This window comes from Battus philenor, unplaced genomic scaffold (genome assembly GCF_028537555.1).
Source record: "Battus philenor isolate CCGP_79_NKW_IND1 unplaced genomic scaffold, ilBatPhil1.0.hap1 SCAF_29, whole genome shotgun sequence".
Taxonomy (NCBI): Eukaryota; Metazoa; Arthropoda; class Insecta; order Lepidoptera; family Papilionidae; genus Battus; species Battus philenor.
This window is the reverse complement of record NW_027181692.1, coordinates 5061681-5076593: the sequence shown is the minus strand read 5'-3', so window position 1 is coordinate 5076593 and position 14913 is coordinate 5061681. Positions and strand designations below refer to the sequence as shown.

Here is a 14913-nt window from a genome sequence, read left to right as displayed (position 1 = left end):
ATGTTTCACATCGATCTTTGGAAAGACACAATCGGCTAATTTCGACTTCGTAGAGCACTATCTCTGTCCCACACTACCTATGTGACATTTTGTCAGTCGTATTTCGTGCGACAGAGATAACGCTCTATGTAGCCGATATTACCCGATTGTCTCTTTCTAAAGGTCGACGTGCAATATTTATCGCCGGGTACTGTAGTCTGTTTTAGAGATTGTTCACTGAAAAGGATAATACGCTTCCATATAAATTTTATATAGTATTGTATAAATTTTATATACTATGTGACGTTTTGTCAGTCGTTGTATTTCGTACGATAAAGATAACTGCATATATTATTACTGCACTAGTTTTAGGATTAATTGTGATGTTATTTTATTTTTAAGTTAAAGTTGAAGAAATATATAATCTGTTGAATTTAATAATATTATAATGGTCACGTTTAGACGGGTAGTCGGATGCAGCACAGGTGGAGAACTTGACCTTGCACTTATGCAGCTGGCGTTTGGCCTTGTCCCTCTTAATGCACTCGTCTCGGATCTCAAGGACGCGGTAGGGCTGTACCAATCTGTATATTAAAATACATATGTATTTCACTTCTCTCTGTGATCATGTGTGAGAATCGTAGCTTTTTTTGTAAGTTTATTTGTCCGCCTTTGACCACCAAGTCACCTGGTGAAATGCGACGATTTGGTCAAATGAAACACGCTGACTCAGTTGATACGTATTCATTCTGACCCTGAGGAATAGAGATGGGCAAAATGTATCCCTGACAACAATAAAAGAGTGATTTATGTCATTTCGATCTAGGGATATATATCACTCTTTTATATCTTTAACTCATTTAGCACAGTACGACTCAGAGAGAGAATAAGGCAGGTAAGACTAAAGATATATCCTTTATATCTTAGCTCAGACTTGGAACTGAGTTAGGCGGAATAAAACGTGTGAGATATTCCTATTAAGCATTTTATGTCTTTGTCATAAAGCACAAAAAAGCTAATCGACCGCGCGTATTGTCGTTCCGAAAATCCGTAGATTACATTTTTAATAAACATGAAATAGTTATCGGTCTCTCTGTTTTACGTGTAAATTGCTATATAAGCCCATCTCTCTCTCAAACTCTGAACGAGCCGTAAGACATCACGAAAATTGAGTCTTAAATGTAAGATATAATTGAAACATACGCGAGTTAGAGAGTGGTTATATCTTTTGCAAAGATATATATATATCTTTCTTGTCTTTAGTTCGCGAGCAACCTATCTGTTCAGACCTGAGTTATCTTCAGGAAGTAAGGAAGTCTGCAGATCGTTTGCTTCATTTACTTCATTGCTTGATGTATAGCAATAATAATTAGCAACTTCTGCGATATTAGGTCTGACCACCTTTTCTGTCTTTATATTATTATTATAACGAAAGTTATTCATTTATCAAATTGTTCACATACAATGAGATTTAGCTCGGCCTAAAATGGTATCCTTTCACGTAAAGTTGCGAGGGTATTCCAACACGTCCTGATTTGAAAAAAGCCTGCAATCAACATAGATTTTGCTTATTTGTATCCTTAAAACGATAATAGAACAATTCATTATCATACTCTGTCATCACTTAAAACGTTCATATTAATGTATGTTCATTTCTTTCAGTATCGAAAAGTTTGTGCCTATGGTTTTATTCTAATTCTGGTGTTGTTCTTAATTCTGAAGGTCATCACAATCAATCTCTTGTTGACGCGTGTTGTTCTGGATCTTCTTTAATATTTTATAATGCTTGTGATGAGACGTAACTGCTCGGCTTATTATTCGTGCGCTCGGGGCTGATGACCCTCGTTACAGGTTTTGGAAGGCTTTTCAATACATGGCATACGTCTTCACGTACCCGCAAATAAGATAAGCCTCTCCAGCGTTTTTCTATTGTAACCCGGTCATAACTTGAAGGAAAGTTTTGTCAGGTACATTTAGATCGGGATCATTTTTAAAATCTTGTTAAGGCAATTTTTATTATCATAAACCTGGTTCGCGATAAAAGATCCAATGTTTAAAGGAAACAAATTTATCTAAAGCCCACACGACTATGCTTAACAACTTCTACGATCTAAGTAACAAAATAACTTTAAATGCGGTAGAGTTAGAAGAGAGGCATAATAGAGAAATCCTTCTATTATACCTCTCGCTCATACGTGCATAATGATTTGGCATGTGAAGAGCTAACATCAGCTCATTTTTGGACAGTGCTTAAAAGGCAGCATTAGTAGAGTTATTTAAAATTTTGATTGGAGAAGAGAGAAGTCTGATCAGTAAAGGTGAACGCAATGCCTGAACCTGCTACTCGGGTCGTCGCCCCGGGCATCGGACCTCACCCTACGAACATATGTTAATAACTCACGTACTTTAAAGATATAGGGTGGGCCATAAATTTTTGCAATTTTGAAACATGTGTAGAAATAAAAGTACAAATGCTATTTTGTTTATGATTTATTTACCGTAATTATCATTTATTAAAATTTATTTTTAAAAAATTACATCGTCGAGATGTGCTCCGTCTCGCCGTTGGTACTCCTATAATCGACTACGTAAATTTTGGAAAACTTGTTTGTTGCTATTTGCAAAAATTTTTGGCCCACCTGTATAAACATTTAAAAAAAATATATAAAACATTTTATACCTCAATTAATGTTGTACCTAATTTTTTTGTTTATCCAAAACTAAAGATTACATAGGTGTCGACGTATCAGAAAGTAAAAAAAACAATGGATACATCTTGTATTCGTTTTTGTATACAGTACCCGGTGATAAATATTGCACATCGACTTTTAGAAAGAGACAGTCGGCTAATTTCGGCTTCGTAGAGCACTACCTCTGTACCACACTACCTATGTGACGTTTTATCAATCGTATTTCGTGCGACAGAAATCTCTACGAAGCCGAAATTAGCCGATTGTCTGTCTTTTTTGTGCTTTATGACAAAGAAATAAAATGCTTATTAGGAATATTTCACACGTTTTATTCCGCCTTACTCAGTTCTAAGTCTGAGCTAAAAAAACGCCGTAGATATAAAGGATATATTTTTGTCTTACCTGTCTAATTCTCTGAGTTAAAGATATAAAAGAGTGATATATATCGCAAGAACGAAAAGATATAAGTCATTCTTTTCTTGTCAAGGATACATTTTGCCTATCTCTATATACTGATGCCATTAGTTAAATGTGTTGATGTTTGAAATAGCTTCAGTAGTGTTTTTCAAAAAAGTCATACTAGCTTTGTTTACATCACTAAAATAACTGTAGTGATTATTACACACTTCCAAAACAACGCAATCTGATAATCATCTTATATTTTATAAAAGCCTAACAATATTTAGATAGATCTGAACGCTCCGACGGTTTGAGCGACAACCCTATCTGTAACCATGGGTTCGTTATTTATACCCCTAACAAAACAAGTACAAATGTTTGTCTACTTTCAAGAAATAATTTTTAACAATCTGCTGGTGACGAAGTATGTGTTTTTCTACTGTGATCAATTTTTAATAATATAAAAATTACAAACGAAAACACTTCTGTTTGCGACTGTACTTTCTGTTACACATACAAACACATTTATCCGTACAATGTTAAGCAATAGTATGTTAAATAACACGTGTATTAAAATATTTGCATTTTAAAATGCATCTGAACAAGCTGGCTGTTCGACACATTGTGCTAGCCCAGCACACAACTAGCTTAGCATACTGCCCAAGTGGCATAGATTTGAGTGTAAAATTTTTTAAGACAGCGAAGCTCAAAAGCATCTTGGGGAGATAAAGATTGGGCTGCTACATACAACAGTTAACTGCTACATACAGCATTGGGGGATCGTGAATCTCTCAGATCGTTTAGGCGGACTATATATATATATGACAAAGGCTAAATGCTCCCTTCGATAAAGCGTTAGATTCGCATTACTGCCACTTCGGAAGGCTTTTTTTTATGGCCCCCGCTATTGGAGGCCTCTCGTACCCCTAATTAGTTGTGATCAGGGTCTTTGTTCACAATTAAGTTTTTTAGATTTTTCATCTTTATTCTTCACTCACTGTCATTCTTCTCAATATCTTTTATTTTTTCCATCACAATATCTTTCATTTTGTTCTTTCATTCCTTCTTGCTTTCATCGCCTTCTTTTCATCGTCTTATTACTCTTAGGTGGCTAGGTACATTTTTTTATTCTTTATTTTATTATTGACATATTCTATTTTTTTTATCACAGTTTTCTCTGGGTTGTGCTTTCTTAATACATTACTACACTTTTCTTATTCTATTTTTCCTATTATTAATTGATTAGCTTTAGCGCTGGAAGTGTTGGAAGAAACTCCAGTAACGGAGAATCATGTAGCACGGAGATTGCAATCAAGAATGATCGAGGGTTGGCGACCCCTGTGATACGCGAGCTGATCTCCGAAGAGACTGATTGATTTTCGAAAGGAGGTTTTAAGCAAATTGCATTTTTTTGCATTATGCAACATTATGCAATGCTACCTCTGCTTTCATCACCGCGATGATGTTATAAGAGTTAGAATTAGACTTCCAGTATATCATAAAATACACGAGGAATTCTGTGACCTACCATAAGTTAGACATTCGATGAAAACTGAGTAAACACTTGATACATTATCACGACCGCGCCTTCGAGGTGCGCCATATCTAAAATTAACTTGTGCCTGCGGCTTTATCTTAAGATTTTTAAATTGAATTGTTATTTTTAATGAAAATTTGACTCGGCATTTGATTTGGCACGTCAGAAATGAAAACCATTTGGCTGACTTCGATTTTGTCAACCGCATTTAATTGAAAGCAATTATAATTAAGTTAATTCCGTTAGATGTCGTTACGATATTAGTGGAATGTAACATTCTTCGAAACTTGTATTGGAAATGTTTGTTATATTTACTAAAACATTCTAGTATGTAAAAATTCTCTACGATAAATATAATAAAAAACTTAGAGATGTAACCAAAACAATGTGAAATAAATGTATCCGATTTAGGGAAAGTAAAAATAAATATTAAAGAGTATGGTAACAAATAAACAGACATTTGAAATATTAATTATAGAAATAACACATTGATAATGCTATCACAGTGCCAAATGATTAACATTGATAAGATACGGTTTTATAATCACTGAGTTGGTTCACTTGTGGATCTTTCTGGAGACGGGGTAAGTCAATTTTTTGTGGTTCTTCATATATTTAGGTACTTGTCATTCTTAGAGATAAACTCCCACTGCAAGGCATAGGCCTTTCTTCTGATATCCCCCAACTTTGACTACGTTTGTTCACATAGTGCAGAAAGAAGTTTGGTTTAACAGTGTACTAAATGCCAAGCGCACAAACTGAAATAAAAAGAGTTTATTTAGAATAGGTATTTGAAACGTAAAAAAAAATAAGATACAATTAACAATTATAGATAAATAATGTGCCACAATGTCATCTATTTGTTGACATTGTACATGTAGATAATAGAATTAATAGATAATTTAACAAAAATATTGCATAGTAAATGAATATTATATATATGTACTAGCTGATCCCGCAAACGTTGTTTTGCAAAAAAAATATTTTTAATTTTCAATTTAAAAATAAGGGATCGTAGAGTGGTGAAAATTTAGGGTTGTACTCGTATGTATTTTTGTATGTTGTATCATAAAAAAATTAAGGGTGAACAACCCTTATCACTTAGGGGTATGAAAAATAGATAGTAGCCGATTCTCAGACCTACTAAATACGCATATTAAATTTGGTAAAAATCGGTAAGCAGTTTCAGAGGAGTTCAAGTTCGAACACCGTGACACGAGAATTTCATATATTATATAGAGTATTGGATGTTTTTTTTTTTCACCAAAATGTTTATATATATATATATATATATATATATATATATATATACATATATACATATATACATAAATACACATATATACATATATATACATATATGTATATATATATATATATAATTAAGACAGTAAATAGAAAAATAATAGACATTAATTTTTAGCAAATAATCAATCAAGATAAATAATCAGAAATTAATTAGGTAACGTATAGACAAATAAAATTTAATAACGAATTAGCGGTATGGAAGAATATAAAAAGCGGGTATGATAATAAATGTAACCAATATAAAAGATCTCTGTCATTTGGCGGAAGAGGATCACAAGTGGTTCAAGGGTCGTGCCATTCGAGAATCTTTCGAACCCAACGGCCATCGATTATACGAGTGATGTGCCACGCATACTGCCACTTGAGACGAATAATTCTTAGAGTTGTCGGTGGCCTAGGTTCTTCAGCGGATCTCGTTTAATTCTTATTCGATCTCGCAGCGAAACTTCAAGCATAGCTCTCTGTGTGAACTTGAGCCTTCTTATGGAACCCATCGTAAGCGACTACATCTCAGATCCGTATGTCAATATTGGCAACATATATGTGAATGACCTTACTCCTCAAATATTGCAGTATTTTTGACGAGATGTTACAGAGCTTCCCGAACATTTTCCATTCAATTCGATCCGGCGAGTGATATCTTTTGTTGAATTTAACAAGCTAGACGGTTTGTCCGTGCATATAAAGCATACCTGGAAAATACCAAAAAATCTCTGCCACGTATTTTTAAAATTATAGTTATTCAAAAAAGGAAATGTATTATACGCACTGCGATGTTCTTTTTATTATTATACTACAAAAGCTAACATTTTTATACTTTTTTTTGCATAACCATGAACAACTCAAAACATATATCAGACAAAAATTGATACGACATTGGGAATCTGTGAAATGGAGTTATCTAATTATTGGAATAGTCATAAATATGTTTTATTGGCGGCCGTATTGGTCACTCTTCCTTAGAACTGGCCAGTTAAAAAAGAGAATTAAAAATTTACTTTTAAACATTCGATTATAAAACTCTTTGCTACATTATTCTATTATTTACTATCGAAACTTGGCGGCAATTTATGTTGGTTATTTACAATTCTTGTTGCGGTCTCAGTCGGCAACAAAATGACGATAGAATTTGATTAGTTTTTGGTGACAAAGCGCGAATAAATAGTAAATGAGATAATATCGAATTTTTGAATAAAAGTCATTGGTAAACGCATCTTTACATCTGTTACTTTCACTTGCTTACAAGTTACTGTAGAAATATCTATATTATCTTTGTTATGCGAATATAAATATATTGCTCACGATTATTTCAATTTTCTTTCCTTAAAACAATTTGTTTTGATATCTTTGTATAGTTTAAACTCGCGTGTAATCACAATATATGTCCCTTACTGCGGTTAGACAACTTTTACTTCACATAACACATAGAAGCAGACGTATTTCAGGCCAGTGGGTCAATTTGACCCAAACGGGATCCATTATAGTCTTAGACTGAATTAATTTGTACCGTAACATTCATTTAAGCCTCGCTTCCACTGGACGATCACTATTAATTCATTAGCGAACATTTATTAAATCTTTACAAAGTAAGTGGTAATTGTAAATGTATAGATCTATTACAAAAAGTTTTAAAGCTCTAATACCTATTTCTAATCACCGTGTATAAAGAGATCAGTTTTTTTTAATCGGAATGCGACACGTCAATAACTTCTGTCAGTCCAGTCTTTGGGGTACAGTAAATAGTAATTAATTTTAAAATTTAATACTTCTAATTTGCAAACGTTTTTTTATATCATTACTTTATTTATTATTTTTAAAAGCATTGATTGAGATGGTGTGTAGCACACTTTAATTGATTTTACGGTTTTAAACGCGGCATTCCAGTAGAGTTTCAGAGTGACGACTTTATTAGTTTGACAATGAAGGATGGATAAAAGCTTTTTGCACAAAAATGGCCTATGCATTTATCCCTTTTGCACATTTTCCATTTATAACTAGTCTTCATATATATTATATATTGATTTTCTACCGTCATGATATTTTCTTCACTAATCTTTTCTTCAAAAGAGTCACACACTTTTTCTGTCAACTAGTATCTATCTTGGACAATATGTTCATCTAAAGACTAGGTTGTTTCACCTCAAACCCTAAAAAACTAATTTATCTCCATTATTATTTCATCTAGTGGACTCCCAGTGCAAGGTATAGGCCTCCACCAAAAATCGTCACAATGACATGTCTGACGCTGACCGAGATCTAGTGTTTTCGATATCTTGACTATGCTGTCTTCCATCTTCATCATTGGGGTTCATACCCACGCTGCGTCTACAGGCTTGTGGTCGCCTCTCGAAACCCTTCTGCCCCACTGGCCATCAGTTGCACTAGCGAAGTGCCTCGCTTGGAAAACTTCAGACGAACAGTTCTTAAATTCAAGCCCACAACTGAATGCCGATCGGTAAATAATCGATAAACTGTTAAAAGATTTTTCGAACAAATATTCGCCTTCGTTACAAATTATCGGCAGTGGAAATGTCATTTTGTGACATTTCGCTTTCCATTGCTGCGTTTGACTTTCGTTGACTACTAATATAGTTCTAATTTTTTAATATATACGTCACACGGCACATTGACTTTTTGCCAGCTGCAATTTTCCGCAATATACTCTTCATTTACATATTACATAAAGGGGTAATCGATTAGTGGGAACCGAATTAAGACCGTGAATTTGATTTCTGTAAGTTTGTGTAAATTTATTACTTACACTATGAAGTAAATTTGAAAAATCTATCTCAAAGTGTCAAGTTACAAAAATATGTGACACACGCAAGTTACACTACAATTAACATTGATTTTACATTGGGAATCCCTTATACAGATGATTGGTTATAAGTGTAAAAGCTGCAGAGGAGTGATTATATAATCCAGTGGTGGCCAAACTTCGGCCCGCGAGCCACTTGCGGCTCCTTGAACATTTATTTTAGGTTCCGATTGATTGTCGAATTATTTCTATATTTAAATTTAAATAATCTATGTCAGCGCTTAGAAAATCGAAACAAATTACTGATGTGAATAATAACTATTATTATTTCACTATAAAATTACCGAAATCCAAATACCGATCATAATTAACTAACCGGCATCTTAAGTATTATTAGAGTGCTGTCATATAAGCCAAGGTGACGTAATTTAGATCGCGGACAATTCCTTACGAAGGGACCTTTGGCTTCATGGTAGTATGGCCAAAAATTTTAGAGGACCTGATGGACTGGTCCACGTCGCTTAGTCCGTAAGCTCTTACCGCTAGTAGCCGAACTCCAGCTAATTGTTACCAGGGTTTAGTGTTCCACCTGGGGGCCTGAATGTTAGCGACTGACTGGGTCATATAAAACCTGTTTATATTATTTGTTTTTTTTTACTTTATTTATTGACAATTTGTGTCTCTTGGCTTGTTCGTTTGTTCTGTCAGTCTATTGTTACGTAATATTTTACTGTTACGAAATTTTGTAAAATTATAATTAAATTACCTTTTAATCCGTTTGTATAGTCCACATGCTAGCAAACATTTTCGCTCTTTAAATTGCCTATTAGATTAACGGAATGAATACGACAAGCAAATTCCGACTTTGTAAAGTAGTGTCCACATTGACCAGTCGAAGTAAACACTTCTGAAAGTAAGAACTTGTGAATTTTGAACATTGATACCTCACCGTTTATCATTATTTATTACATAAGACGTTCACAGTTGGACGTATGTCTCACAGATAGATTTAGAATGAGACCGATTGGAAGCGGCCATCTAGCATTTTCCGAAGACCATAGAAAGGTCTTTTGACCACGTAACTGGTAGACGTTCTGGTCTGCCGTCCAAGCGTCTCCAGAACCTTAAGGCTCCAGCGGACATCAGTTCTACGCCATGTACCCTATTTACAATTATATCAACAGTACTGACCCGATGTAAAGTTATCATAAGTTAGGTGTGTTTGTTGTAATTGTCTAAATAAGTTGTCTATCTACTCTACATGTACCAAAAAGATAGAAGGTCGACTTTTAGTCTTAGTGTTCTCCGCATCCAGTGCTCTTAATTAAATTTGTTTCGCGTCAATTGTTTTGTTCCATATGACCTGCGCTTCATAGTGAGTACTTTGATGACAAATAATATTCACACACATGACATTGAATCTCCTATATATATATATATATAGTGCATGCGCAACCCGACTATGACACTCGTGCCCCGATCGTGACCGCTTGCAGACGTGCTCGGTGTTCCGTCTGCACCATCACTTATTACAAAAGTAAAAGTGTATTTCATTGATACAAAGAGACGCAAAACAGTAAAATGTATATATATATATATATACATATATATATATATATATATATATATATATATATATATATATAAAGAAACTTCGACCTATGTACTGAGTTATACCGCGTACTAGTAACGGACCTAGGACAACCAGTTCTTTTATTAAATATTCCGTCACGTTCCCTTTCATTCAGCTCAGAAATTGCTATGGGAAATTTAAATGTAGAAATCCTAAATTCCTCAGTTGGAGATCGTATAGCGGATTTTCGGCGAAATGTTTTTTTTTTAACTGATCCGCCATCAGATAAGTTTGTTTTTGTCAAATGAACTCTATGAGCCCATCACCCTGATGATTAATAATGCACACACACATACAGTAAAAATTCCGCATAAAAAATAGAAGGTACGTTTGAACTTAACCAGACGGCCTCTAACAAGATACATTAACAGCCAGTGAATATATAAACACAAAATGACTATAGTTCTACAGTTAAGTCAAAACATGTAGTTTATGTTACATATTGTGAGAGGTCATGGTAAGCTTGTACAGTCTACGGAAAAGCAAAGGGGAAATGCGGAAAGGGAGACGTTTTTTGCATCATATTGGAAAATAATAAGGTATAGGACTAATGTATATTACCCGTGATGACTTTAGATATAGAAGCGTGTTCCATAACTTTGGACCTCATCGGCAAGGTCACAGCCACTGAATGAGCCACGGCGACGGTTATGTTTCAAGATTTGCTGTTGTGGAAGTCCCCCACATGGCCGCTGAGGTCTTAAAATTCTGGAGTAGGGACCACAGACCATGACCTGATTCCAAGGGTCAGCCGATAGATTTCTATTACAAGGCATAGATCAGGGGTGACCAAACTGCGGCTCTTTGAACGTTTATTTTTAGCTAGCTCCGATTGATTGTCGAATTATTTAAATATTTAAATTCATGTTACTTATGTCAGGTCCTGGGAAATCGAAACTAATTACTGGTGTGAATAAAAATAATTATTATTATTCCACCATAAAATTAGCGAAATCCAAACACCTATCATAATTACTAACCGGCATCTTAAGTATTATTAGGAGTGCTGTCATATATTAGTGTGCTGTTATATCTAACTTCAATACACGTATTGTATACTTTTGTCATATAATTTCAATAAATATAATTTTTGTGAAAAAAAAAACATTATTTTGCGTGTTTTAAATGCGTTTTCAATTGCGACTCATAAATTTCAAATTTGGAAAAACGGCTTGCACTAACAAAGAGCTTGGCCACACCTGATATAGGCCGTAATGATCGCCACAGCGACCAGTCTTACACTGTCTGCATCCACCAACCTTAATTACTTATTCGGATTACATAGTGGGGGACCTACCCACTTTCCAAAGGATAAGTGAAATAATTTTATATAGATATATTGGAGAGAAAGCCAGTAGTAGTGTTTTAAAAGATATTGTTGGTAAGTATAGCAAAGGTGCTATACTAACATAACTTTGTGTAATTAAAATACACAACAATTCTCTTGTATCAAGAAATTAAGCGACAGCTCTGTTTGCGCCGCCAAGTCCTTATTTATACGCACCAACCAGACATGTGAGCTAAGGGTTACATCAAAGTTCCCTAAACTGTTTTGTGTCGTAGACCCCTTGCCATGTTTTTCCGTGTTGGTTAGACCCCCTACTTACCTGATATTGATTTTCCTGTAAATTTCTAACTGTAGTGATGTTTAGTGTTAAAAACTTAAAGTAAAAACACGTGTTAATTTATACATTTATTAATTAATTTAAATTAAAACCACCCAAAATAAAATTTTGTATCTGTTATGTAAAATATACGTAACATTAAATAAACATAAAATAAACTATAAATAAAATACATACGCAATAAATCAATATTTTTAGTGAGAAGGATGAACCTGATGCTTTAATAATAAATTATCAACATTTGGCGTCAATTTTGTAAGGGTTAATTATCTCGGCTAAATATGTGCAGTCTGTTTTTTTTCCTTCATAGGTACTTTTATAAATAATGTAAATGTTCTGATATTATAAGATAGTATGATGTAAGTAAATAGGTACTTTCAGTGTATGTGTTGAGATCCACTATCGTGGACCCCCGTTTTCATTTCATGGACCCTCAATTTTTTTTTCGCTGACGTAGACCCCTTGCAGGTTGTCATAGACCCCTAGAGGTCGATATAGACCACTTTGGGAATCACTGGGTTACATCAACGTAAATGACCTTGGGAATTGTATATTCGACTCCATTTCTATATTAATTCATATTGCAATTTTATATTGTTTGAAAAATATGTAATGTCAGATTTAAGGCTTTTATTATTCGAACAGTTGGTAGATACGTTTCGGCGTAAATAAGATATGTTATATATCCTATGTGAAAAAAAAATAATTTTAATGTACAGAAACCTTGTGCACAAAAAAATAGTAAGATATTAGGAGGTATACGAACATCCAATGGCACAATGAGAGAGTGACGTCATACTTACGTCAATAAGTGTCATAAGGTTAACGAATTGTAATTAATTCAGTTACATTATATAGCTTACACAGAACGAGAGAATAAATGGGCTTATTCTAGATTTATCGGTGCGCCTAGTTTAACACTGTTTGGCATATATTACGACTTTAGAAACGAGATGATACTGAACATTACTAAAGATTTAACTAAGTCATAACATATTAATAAGTAAGAAAGGGACAAATATATAGCTACTTTCGCTATGCAGCAGTAGTCGTGCAATGAAGTGCACCGCCCGCCAGCCCGCTGATAAATGCTTGCATTGTTGGTTAAACCAAACGTTTTAAGCTGCCACCTGATGTAATTTGGTTAATTTGATGTACAAACACGCCTGTTCAGCTGCGCATGCTGATCTTAAATATAAAAGCATTTATCAGCTGCCTGGCAGGCGGTGCGCTTAATTGCACGACTACTGCTGCATAGCGGAAGTAACTATATACTCGTATTAGTCCCTTTCTTACTTAGGATGGACTTCCGCAAACTAACGCCTGAATCTATTAGATATATTAATACATGTTTTTTTAAAACAGTCTTCTTGACAAGCTATGTATCGATCGATCTTGAGAAACTAAAGTAAGAAATACCACAAGCTTCACGAAATCTTTTTTTTTTTATTGAGAATAAATAAAAGTCTCAGGTGCAAGGTCAGGGCTGTGCCTATTAATAAAAGGGTTGTGAAATAGATGATTTAATTTTTTAACGTGTTCCAGATGCGCCTGCACCGCTGTGAGGGCTGCCTAGCGGCCTGCCGGCCCGAGCGCCGAGCAACGCCGCCCTACGAGCTACCGCGCTCGCTCTCCAAGTAAGAACCTGCTGACTTATACACGCCTAGTACAACTGTCTCGCTATACTCTGGCCAAATAGGGTCCTACTGGCTTATACGCGCCTAGTACAACCGTCTCGGTATACTTTGACCAAATAGGGTCCTACTGGCTTATACGCGCCTAGTACAACCGTCTCGGTATACTCTGACCAAATAGGGTCCTACTGGCTTATATGCGCCTAGTACAACTGTCTCGCTGCACTCTGGCCAAATAGGGTCCTACTGGCTTATACGCGCCTAGTACAACTGTCCCGCTACACTCTGGCCAAATAGGGTCCTACTGGCTTATACGCGCCTAGTACAACTGTCTCGCTACATTCCGGACAAGTACGGTCCTGCTGACTTATACGCGCCTAGTACAACTGTCTCGCTGCACTCTGGCCAAATAGGGTCCTACTGGCTTATACGCGCCTAGTACAACTGTCTCGGTACACTCTAACCAAATAGGGTCCTGCTGACTTATACGCGCCTAGTACAACTGTCTCGCTACAGTCTGGCCATGTAGGGCCTGCTGACTTATACGCGCCTAGTACAACTGTCTCGGTACACTCTAACCAAATAGGGTCCTGCTGACTTATACGCGCCTAGTACAACTGTCTCGCTACAGTCTGGCCATGTAGGGCCTGCTGACTTATACGCGCCTAGTACAACTGTCTCGGTACTCTCTAACCAAATAGGGTCCTGCTGACTTATACGCGCCTCGTACAACTGTCTCGGTACACTCTGACCAAGTAGGGTCCTGCTGACTTATACGCGCCTAGTACAACTGTCTCGCTACATTCCGGACAAGTACGGTCCTGCTGACTTATACGCGCCTAGTACAACTGTCTCGCTGCACTCTGGCCAAATAGGGTCCTACTGGCTTATACGCGCCTAGTACAACTGTCTCGGTACACTCTAACCAAATAGGGTCCTGCTGACTTATACGCGCCTCGTACAACTGTCTCGGTACATTCCGGACAAGTACGGTCCTGCTGACTTATACGCGCCTAGTACAACTGTCTCGCTGCACTCTGGCCAAATAGGGTCCTACTGGCTTATACGCGCCTAGTACAACTGTCTCGTTACACTCTGGCCAAATAGGGTCCTACTGGCTTATACGCGCCTAGTACAACTGTCTCGCTACACTCTGGTCAAATAGGGTCCTACTGGCTTATACGCGCCTAGTACAACTGTCTCGCTACACTCTGGCCAAATAGGGTCCTACTGGCTTATACGCGCCTAGTACAACGGTCTCGCTACACTCTGGCCAAGTAGGTCCTGCTGATTTATACGCGCCTAGTACAACTGTCTCGCTACACTCTGGCCAAGTAGGTCCTGCTGATT

At 36.0% G+C, this 14913-nt stretch overlaps 1 protein-coding gene across 3 annotated transcripts in view; it reads left to right on the top strand.

Annotated features, from left to right (window-relative positions):
- The window catches only part of fbl (pantothenate kinase 3 fbl), a 71653-nt gene that overhangs the window by 48791 nt on the left and 7949 nt on the right, over positions 1-14913 (top strand). For 2 of the 3 annotated variants that reach the window (XM_068769788.1, XM_068769787.1), the window contains one exon: positions 13475-13566. In XM_068769788.1, coding sequence (XP_068625889.1) covers positions 13475-13566 — 92 coding nt within the window. Of the gene's footprint in view, positions 1-5177; positions 5190-13474; positions 13567-14913 lie in introns of those variants that run through there. The other variant, XM_068769789.1, reaches the window with a different exon arrangement.